At 43.7% G+C, this 8,787-nt stretch overlaps 2 protein-coding genes across 5 annotated transcripts; both read right to left on the bottom strand.

The window, feature by feature from the left end:
* Positions 1-287: 287 nt before the first annotated feature.
* tmem11 (transmembrane protein 11) lies at positions 288-2,833 on the bottom strand. The gene is made up of 2 exons (XM_064988901.1): positions 2,726-2,833; positions 288-1,298 (listed from the first exon to the last, which is right to left on the bottom strand). Exons 1-2 carry the CDS (start codon positions 2,770-2,772, stop codon positions 782-784), a joined length of 564 nt encoding a protein of 187 aa, XP_064844973.1. The 5' UTR covers positions 2,773-2,833; the 3' UTR covers positions 288-781.
* Positions 2,834-3,556: 723 nt separating this feature from the next.
* Positions 3,557-6,821, bottom strand: natd1 (protein NATD1). Of its 4 annotated transcripts, none has more exons than XM_064988896.1 (4): positions 6,563-6,821; positions 5,676-5,794; positions 5,381-5,455; positions 3,557-4,915 (listed from the first exon to the last, which is right to left on the bottom strand). In XM_064988896.1, exons 1-4 carry the CDS (start codon positions 6,684-6,686, stop codon positions 4,796-4,798), a joined length of 438 nt encoding a protein of 145 aa, XP_064844968.1. In that variant the 5' UTR covers positions 6,687-6,821; the 3' UTR covers positions 3,557-4,795. The 4 variants fall into 4 exon arrangements, with proteins under 4 accessions (XP_064844968.1, XP_064844969.1, XP_064844970.1 ...); XM_064988897.1 differs by having other exon boundaries at positions 6,590-6,821; XM_064988898.1 differs by lacking the exon at positions 5,381-5,455.
* Positions 6,822-8,787: the final 1,966 nt, after the last annotated feature.

The following is an 8,787-nucleotide window of genomic DNA, read 5'->3' as shown; positions in this document are numbered from 1 at the left end:
TTGCCCATAACTCCATGCGCGTAAAGGACAAGACAGACCAACACAATGTTGGGAAAGGAACAGAAAGGAAATCGGCCATGCGCAGCAAGTCCTATGTTCGTGTTGATCTGTTTTGTCCTTAACAACTTTGACTGGTGAGGGATGGCCAAACATGTTTAAAGGTCTTGACTTTGTTCCAAAAACTGAGTAAACCTAGAAAGACAAGTCTGAAAACAAAGGTAATGCTATTGCCTTTGTGATTCAAGACATGGTGTAAAATTTGTTTAATGAAAAACAAAATACAGAAATGAGAGTTTGAAATATCCTAATGTTTAATGAAAGGGTGACATACTGATCAGCAAGAAAGGGGTACAGTAAAACTACAAGGAATAGACATGTTGGTAATACTTAAGCCTGTCCATTTCAACTGCAACACAATTCAGTCTAAATCTTTTTACTTAGCTACCCTTGTGCCCTAACTTAGTGTATTGAGAGGGGTAAAGGGATTGGGAAGAGGCGCAAGGGTACCATATGGATAAGTGCACTGGTGATGTCACTTACAAGTAAAGAAAATAAGGGAAAAATAATTCCTTCTAGTTTGAACTATATCCCTCTGATCCATCAAACAGCCCAAAAGTAAGCACACGCGCAAGTGAGGTGGGGTGGAGGGGGTTAGGGGCAAACCCTCTACTCAGCACATGGCTTCCACTTGGCTTACTATTGGGTGGATTCTTTCTTTTCCCACTATATTTTTTTTAATTTTATATTTTATTTTATTTGTTTAACCCTCTTCAGAGTATGCTCATACCACATAGAGTTCGTAGATCTTCTTGGCGCAGTAGGCCAGGGCGGCCAGCGCTATCGTGTTGTGGAGTCTCTTTCTGTGGATGTCGTCCCTGCGCACCAGAACCACTGGCGTGGAGGAGGTGAGTGTGTGCAGGGGCAGCCGCGAGAGTTTTTGGCTATCGTACTCCACCTGGTACTTGCAGCAGGGATCAAACTGCCAGGAGATTCCGTAGAGGGCGGAGCAGGCCACGCTGAGGGCACCAGCGGGCAGTGCCACGTAGCGCGAGTACTCAGGCGGTAGCGAAAGCGGCGTCAGGAGGCAGGCGGTGCCCGACAGGACAGCCGTCTTGTGCAGGCAGTTGCCCACGGCGATCCAGCGGGCCGTCTCGTCGCCAATGCGTGTGGGCTCGATCACAATGTACTTGTACTGGGCCTCCAGTGCCTGCTCCAGCTCATACTCAAACTGGTCCTGCGCATTCTCCCCGTTGTAGATCTCATGAACAATGTAGCAGTCCGTTGCCGCCATCACTCCCCTGTGTACAGAGAGAGATGAGATAATGAGAGAGGGGATTAGAAAGTAGATGGAAAAGAAAGAGAATCACAATATTACATTCCCAATTATTTTCTAAGCTTCATAGCAATTGTGCAGCTTTGGGGCCTAAGGCAAGTGGTTGCACCAGTTTTTAATGATGGTGTACAGATGAGTACAACTTGTGAAGTAATAAGGGGAACAACTACTTTTACAAAACTTTTTGTTTTTTTACATTATAGTCCATGACCTTGATATCAGATTTAGTGCACAACACCTGTTTTTTCAGCCCACTGTGGTAAAAACAAGACACTTTTGTGGAACTTTGACATGTGTTGCCTGTGCTGTTGAATCAATGGGAAAGTAGGGTATTTTCTCATGTTTAGAATTCTCAAAAGTTCACTGACTAGTCGTCAGTCACTCAAGTTGCCTGTTAGTAATAAGCTATGGTGATAACTTTATTTAACTCGGCAAGTCAGTTAAGAACAAACTCTTATTTACAATGATGGCCTACCCTGGCCAAATTGTGCGCCGCCCTATGGGACTCTCAATCACGGCCGGATGTGATACAGCCTGGATACGAACCAGGGACTGTGCCTGGGAACGTTAACGTAGCTATGGACAGTATAAACAATATGCAGGAGAAAACTAAATGTAGCTATATCAAGTGGAAATAACTCACGTGTAAAACTCGAATCTCTCACTTTGCAAACATTTTGCCACGCGCAAGAGCGCTAGCTAGCTCCCCAACAAGATTAACACGGCATGCTAAATAAGGCTGCGTTCGTAAATTCACCCTGGCTGAGTCAGACACTCCAGAGCGAATTTACGAACGCACCCGTCAAGTAGCTAACTGTTAGCTAGCTAACGTAAATAAAACTCCGGGTTAGCGAGCATGTTGATCATTCACAACTTTCAAAATTCCAGTAACATCTATATTAGCTACGTATAACATGGGAGCTGCTGCTGTGCTGTATTGGACGCAGCTTTGCATAACGGCAGTTCATAACGTTACATTGGTCAGCTCTACCGCTGTTTGGAAGCTAGCTGCTCTGAAAAGTAGCTAGTACATAAATTACAAGCGGCGAGTAAAACGTTAATATTGTGTTATACGACCGATATGTTTGATATGTGCTAGTATATCTACTTTGTAACGTTACGGCATGTTTTCACACTATTTTAGTTTGGATGGCTAACCTGTCCAGAACTTGACTTTGAAGCTTTGATGAACAGGCTATCGAGGTTAGCGACGATAGCAAACATGCTAATCAAAACATCACATGAGCAATTATGGAGGAAGGAATTCGGGAGTGACAGCTGCATTTAGCTTTTAAAGGCCATATGTTGGAATAGTGAACGTGTAGGTAACATAAAACAGACCCTGTACACAAAAAAATAGTCGTGATATGGCAATGATTGAGTCAAACTGACCTCTCCCTGTTGACTGGGACACCGCGCCTCCTTCCCAACGACGCCATCTTGGATAACCAATATACGACTGCTGTGGACGCAGTGCAAGCTAGGATGTGTAGTGTATGTTATTAAACTTGCAATACACTGCGAGGACGACTTAATGTACTTTGTCGTACTACATTTCCCATAATTAATTGAATGCATGTAGGACGTACCACTCATTATTTATACCATTTAAATGTAGAGGTCAGTTTAATTTACTACACTAGTACATTTTGACGTAAAATGTAATACAAAATGTATAACACAAATTCGGAAAATGCTGCCTACACATAATGTTTATGGTTTTTTAACAGTTGAGAAATGACCAATCACAAGCAAGGACAACACTATGGGACTCAAGAGTAGGATAAACCATTCTATATCCAGGTTGCGCAGCAGGTAAATTGTTCCACTAGCTATTATGGGCTACACTCACACTTCAATGCAACGGACTGTCACACTGAAGTGGGGGTGATATTTACCTTCCTCAGGTTGCTATACTTACCCATATTGTGTCCTGTCCTATCCAAGCTTCTCTAGTGAGTTGATATCTGGCTTATCGCACACGGTGTAGAACACTAGACTGGGAAGTGTGTTGTAACCCTGTGCCAAGCCAGTGCAAACCACGGTAACATGTGCAATCCATTAGTATGCTCCCTGCCTCCCTTGTCAATAGATTAATTGCATAAAGTGCACCTTTAAAATGTTATCACCTTGGTATTCTGCAGCTCAGAAGTGAAGTATACTAGGAAACTACTTTAAAATGTACAAGGCACTTCTAAATGATTGTAAATCAATTGTTCAATGGTTAGTCAAATAAGGTATTATTTAATTTAAAACAAGAGAGATATGGAAAATAATCAGACTGTCTGCAGACTTGATACCCATCTCTGTCAGACAGTAGGCCTACAGAGCCATCCCCTGGAGACTGTGTCATCAGTTTTACTGCCTTTCTGACCAGTATGCATTCAGTCACCTAGTAAATAGTACATCTCACCTAGGTCAAAGCCAGAGAGAATCCCTACTGTAGTTTAAGATACTCAGCAAATGAAAAATACAACCTGTTACTTGATATTGGAATTTTGTTTTCTGTTTTCTTAAGCCATGCTTGTAAACTGTATAGAGAAAATGCCACACAAGATTTCAACTGTAGTAGGCCCTGAATTAGTGCTTTTACAGACAGTAGAAGATTGCCATAGAACCTTCATTGGCCGTGGGGGTAATGTCTCATGTCAGATAGCACAGCAGCTTTCTGTACAGTAACATTTAAGGTGAAGTGTAGGCCTACTGAAGAGTGGTTGTCCTGATGAACATGGGAACAGATAGTCTTGGGCAGCATAGCAGGAATAGAGGGAAGTGCCTCACTAGCCTACGACAGGCTGACTGCATGTAGGGGATTATAGCCCGCAAGTTGATGGTCTAAATTAAACCAGGTGTGGTCCACCCTCCTGGAGAGCTATTGTATGTTCACACTATTGCGCCAATGCTGCTCTAACACACCTGATTCAGCTAATCAAGGTCCTGATGAACAGCTGTTTGTCTTGATGGTTTTGACGAGAGGACAAACATCCTGAATGATCAGGATTGCATTCCACTCCAGAAAGCTGCTCCTTTCCTCCTGCCGTTGTTCACTCCTCTTCAAATGACCAGCCAAGACAGGATAAGTGAAAGCAATACGGCCAAAGTGTGATGAGACATTGCTTCTTACAGTACAAAAACAGGAATCCTGCATACAGTCTTGCCACTGTATATACAATAAGACAGCAAGACTCTACAACATTCCTTTTTTCTTTACACACACACACTGATGTCCATTCCCATGGAGGACAGGCCATGAGTAATGACAATGGCACTCGGACAGTTCCTCTACCACTGCTCTCCAACAGGGAGTCTTTATGTCTGTAGAGATAGCTATAGTATGGTTTCCCTCTCCCTTACACCACCCCCACAAAAAAAAAACATAGCACAAAGTCCTCCAAACCGAAAGCATGAGGCCATGCTTTCTACCTCAGTCTCTCTCCCTCTCCACTCCTCTCGGTCATGGGATCACATTGGGTGGATGTGCTCCAGGTATTGAGGTTGGGGATTCTCTTTGACGTATTTCTGGATGTACCAGCAGGTAAGGTGAGCCTTCAGATCCTCTTCCACCACAAAATCCATGGCCGCCTGCAATCAACAGAACATTGCCATTTAATTTAGGAGTTGTTTTGTAGCTTGAGTTTACAAAGTAACTGTGTGTCACTCTGGTTTTATTTTAATACATGCAGTAATCAGGGACTGCAGATAAAAGGTGAGACACTTGCTCTATTATATTTTATATAAAGATTTAAAAATATTAACATTCCGGTCTACACAGATCTTCAAACAAACCATGTTTTAATTTCCTTCTTCCTCTTATCTCTACCATAACTGTTCCCTTGATATTACCCACCAGCACTCTGAGCTGAACTCATCTGGCAAAGCACTGCCTAGACTGAATAAACAGGCCAATGCTTGGATTTTCAGAATTACAAGCAACATTCATATTGCCATACAGCTGTTATAAAGAGAACTAGATGGGAGAGTCCAAAATGTCCAATGAAAGCAGTTTATCAGCTGACAGCTTAGGAAACTGTATTTACTGTCTCTTACTGGGTTAAAGAGGTACAAAGACTTCTCTCCATACACAGAGTGAGCTGCACAGGTCCAGATTGCAAGAAGGTCCTCCTGCAGAATTGTGTTATAGCAAATGATGGGTAGCATTATGAGTTGTTTCTGGACAAGGCCATGGGCTCAAATGCCTAACCAGTAATATTGAGACCTATGGACTCCCATTGCTTATCTGAAAGGCACAGATAAATGTTAAAAAGATCTAGGGACATAATAGGAGTGAGGGTGTATTTTGCATTGGGCTATGGTTCCATTCCATATTGTCAGACAGTCGAACCTTGGCCAGGTGCTTGGCAATGCCTCTCCCTCTGTAGGCGTCTGGAACCTCCGTATGCTGCAGGTCCACAGTCTTCTTCCCGACATACTCGTACAAGAGGACCGCACGGTCATGAGAGCCTGGAACCAAAGAGAAAAGGGTTACCTTTTTAAAAAAAAAGTTTAAATGTAACCTTTATTTTACTAGGCAAGTCAGTTAAGAACAAATTCTTATTCACAATGACAGCCTACCAGGGAACAGTGGGTTCATAACAACTGCCTTGTTCAGGGGCAGAACGACAGCTTGGGGATTCGATCCAGCAACCTTTCGGTTACTGGCCCAATGCTCTAGGCTACCTGCCGCCCCGAATTTAAAAGGGTGCAATTATATGGTAAATAAGTAGGGCTTACACCTTGCGCGACCATTAAAAGGTATGTACACATCAGTCTGATTCTCCATCAGACCTCAAATAAAGATCTATCAAAGATAGGGATGCGGGCAGGTAAATGAGGAATTGGGTTTTTAGAGAAAGTTAAGCAGATTCTCTCAAATCAGAAGTTTTTTTTTGAGCGAATGTGCATTCACAAACTAGCAAATTAACTGAGAAGAACAACACCATGTTAGAAGCGTGAAAGCAAGAGCATTCAATTCAACCGCTCAATGCCAGGAAGCTAAGAATTTTCCCAGTTGGCTAATGCTACAAAATCCTTGGCTATGCTACTTGAGTTCAAGCTAGTAGCTTTTTGTCCGTTTGTTTACAACGACCATTAGGAAAAAGTACGTTCCTTATCTAAATCACAGTACGATTGCAATCAGGTAAGACTCTTTTGCGCTATGAAAAAAGTTGGTTAGCTAACTAGTTTAACCACACTCTTTGGTAAACAATTGATAAAAGGGAAAACACGTACGATTTCGCGTAGCTAACGTTACATTACCATTTAGTCGTATGGTAAACTGTCGCTTCTTTTTATCGTGTTCTACTGTTATAGGAGTGTTGATTTCGGGGACATTCATCTGTGTAGCCTGGGCCATGGTCTTTCGTCTTCCTTTCGCCAAAACGTATTTGATTGAGGTGAAATGGATCTCAAAGCGATTAAATCATAGCCACCTCAAACTCAGAAGAATCAATATCCAGCAAAAGACTCCATCATCCTCCAAGGAAGTCTACTGTAGATCACATGGTCTGAGCGGACCAATGATTGCTGCGATTCTTCATTTGAGAATGGCCGTGTTCCAGGCCGCCAACATTGTAGTTGAGATGTGCATAATCCGTTTATCTTGTCATCAATAATCAGTTAATGTATCACATATTCATGGGATTCATTCGATCAAGGTTAAACACTTGGCTTAATTCAACATTTGCAGATATCTGACAAACACACACATGAGAAGCGCTTACCAAGAAAAACTTTAACCTATCAATTACGCAACAACTACCTTCTACACACAAGTGTAAATGAATGAATAAGAATATGTACATAAAAAAATATATGAATGAGTGATGGTATAGAACGGCATAGGCAAGATGCAGTGGATGGTATAGAGTATAGTATATACGTATGAGATGAGTAATGTAGGGTATGTAAACATATAAAAGTGGCATTGTTTAAAGTGGCTAGTGATACATTACATCAAGATGGCAAGATGCAGTAGATGGTATCGAATACAGTAAAAACATATGAGATGAGTAATGTAGGGTATGTAAACATTATATAACGTGGCATTGTTTAAAGTGGCTAGTGATACATTTATTACATAAATTTTTCCATTATTAAAGTGTCTGGAGTTGAGTCAGCATGTTGGTGTAGCCGATGTGAAATGGCTAGCTATTTAGCGGTGGTGCGTGCTAGTTGGGTTTCAATCGGTGACGTCACTTGCTCTGAGACCTTGAAGTAGTGGTTCCCCTTGCTCTGCAAGGGCCGTGGCTTTTGTGGAGCGATGGGTAACGATGCTTTGAGGGTGACTGTTGACGTGTGCAGAGCGTCACTGGTTCGTGCCCAGGTTGGGGCGAGGGGACGGAGGTATAAGTCTATACTGTTACATTGTCAGCAACCACTCAATGTAAGTGATGGCTGTTTAACAGAGACCACCCGATGTGGATAGAAGCTGTTTTTCAGTCTCTCGGTCCCTGCTTTGATGCACCTGTACTGACCTCGCCTTCTGGATGATAGCAGGGTGAACAGGCAGTGGCTCGGGTGGTTGTTGATTATCTTTTTGGCCTTCCTGTGACATTGGGTGGTGTAGGTGTCCTAGAGGGCAGGTAGTTTTCCCCCGGTGATGCGTTGTGCAGACCTCACTACCCTTACGGTTGTGGGCGGAGCAGTTGCTGTACCAGGCGGTGATACAGCCAGACAGGATATATAATAATAATAATATATCCCATTTAGCAGACGCTTTTGTCCAAAGCGACTTACAAGTCGGCTGGGGCCACTACTTTTACATATGGGTGGCCCCAGCGGGAATCGAACCCACGACGCTTGGCGTTGCAAGCGCCATGCTCTACCGACTGAGCCACACAGGACCCTGTGTGGCTCAGTCGGTGATCAGTCCGCTGATCCTCAACACTGGGGCCCCACAAGGGTGCGTTCTGAGCCCTCTCCTGTACTCCCTGTTCACCCACGACTGCGTGGCCACGCACGCCTCCAACTCAATCATCAAGTTTGCGGACGACACAACAGTGGTAGGCTTGATTACCAACAACGACGAGACGGCCTACAGGGAGGAGGTGAGGGCCCTCGGAGTGTGGTGTCAGGAAAATAACCTCACACTCAACGTCAACAAAACTAAGGAGATGATTGTGGACTTCAGGAAACAGCAGAGGGAACACCCTCCTATCCACATCGATGGAACAGTAGTGGAGAGAGTAGCAAGTTTTAAGTTCCTCGGCATACACATCACAGACAAACTGAATTGGTCCACTCACACAGACAGCATCGTGAAGAAGGCGCTGCTGCGCCTCTTCAACCTCAGGAGGCTGAAGAAATTCGGCTTGTCACCAAAAGCACTCACAAACTTCTTCAGATGCAAAATCGAGAGCATCCTGGCGGGCTGTATCACCGCCTGGTACGGCAACTGCTCCGCCCTCAACCGTAAGGCTCTCCAGAGGGTAGTGAGGTCTGCACAACGCATCACC

This window comes from Oncorhynchus masou, chromosome 15, assembly GCF_036934945.1.
Source record: "Oncorhynchus masou masou isolate Uvic2021 chromosome 15, UVic_Omas_1.1, whole genome shotgun sequence".
In the NCBI taxonomy this organism is placed as follows: Eukaryota; Metazoa; Chordata; class Actinopteri; order Salmoniformes; family Salmonidae; genus Oncorhynchus; species Oncorhynchus masou.
The sequence above is the reverse complement of the archived record's forward strand: the minus strand, read 5'-3'. Positions and strand labels throughout refer to the sequence as shown.

What these genes read in the sequence shown, in the direction of transcription:
- tmem11 (XM_064988901.1), bottom strand. Translation starts at nt 2,772, where the DNA reads ATGGCGTCGTTGGGAAGGAGGCGCGGTGTCCCAGTCAACAGGGAGAG. An exon ending in GTCCCAGTCAACAGGGAGAG is followed by an intron (nt 1,299 to 2,725) that starts GTCAGTTTGACT and finishes CTCTGTACACAG; the next exon opens with GGGAGTGATGGCGGCAACGG.
- natd1 (XM_064988896.1), bottom strand. Translation starts at nt 6,686, where the DNA reads ATGGCCCAGGCTACACAGATGAATGTCCCCGAAATCAACACTCCTATA. An exon ending in AACGTTAGCTACGCGAAATC is followed by an intron (nt 5,795 to 6,562) that starts GTACGTGTTTTC and finishes CTTTGGTTCCAG; the next exon opens with GCTCTCATGACCGTGCGGTC. An exon ending in TTGCCAAGCACCTGGCCAAG is followed by an intron (nt 5,456 to 5,675) that starts GTTCGACTGTCT and finishes ACAATTCTGCAG; the next exon opens with GAGGACCTTCTTGCAATCTG.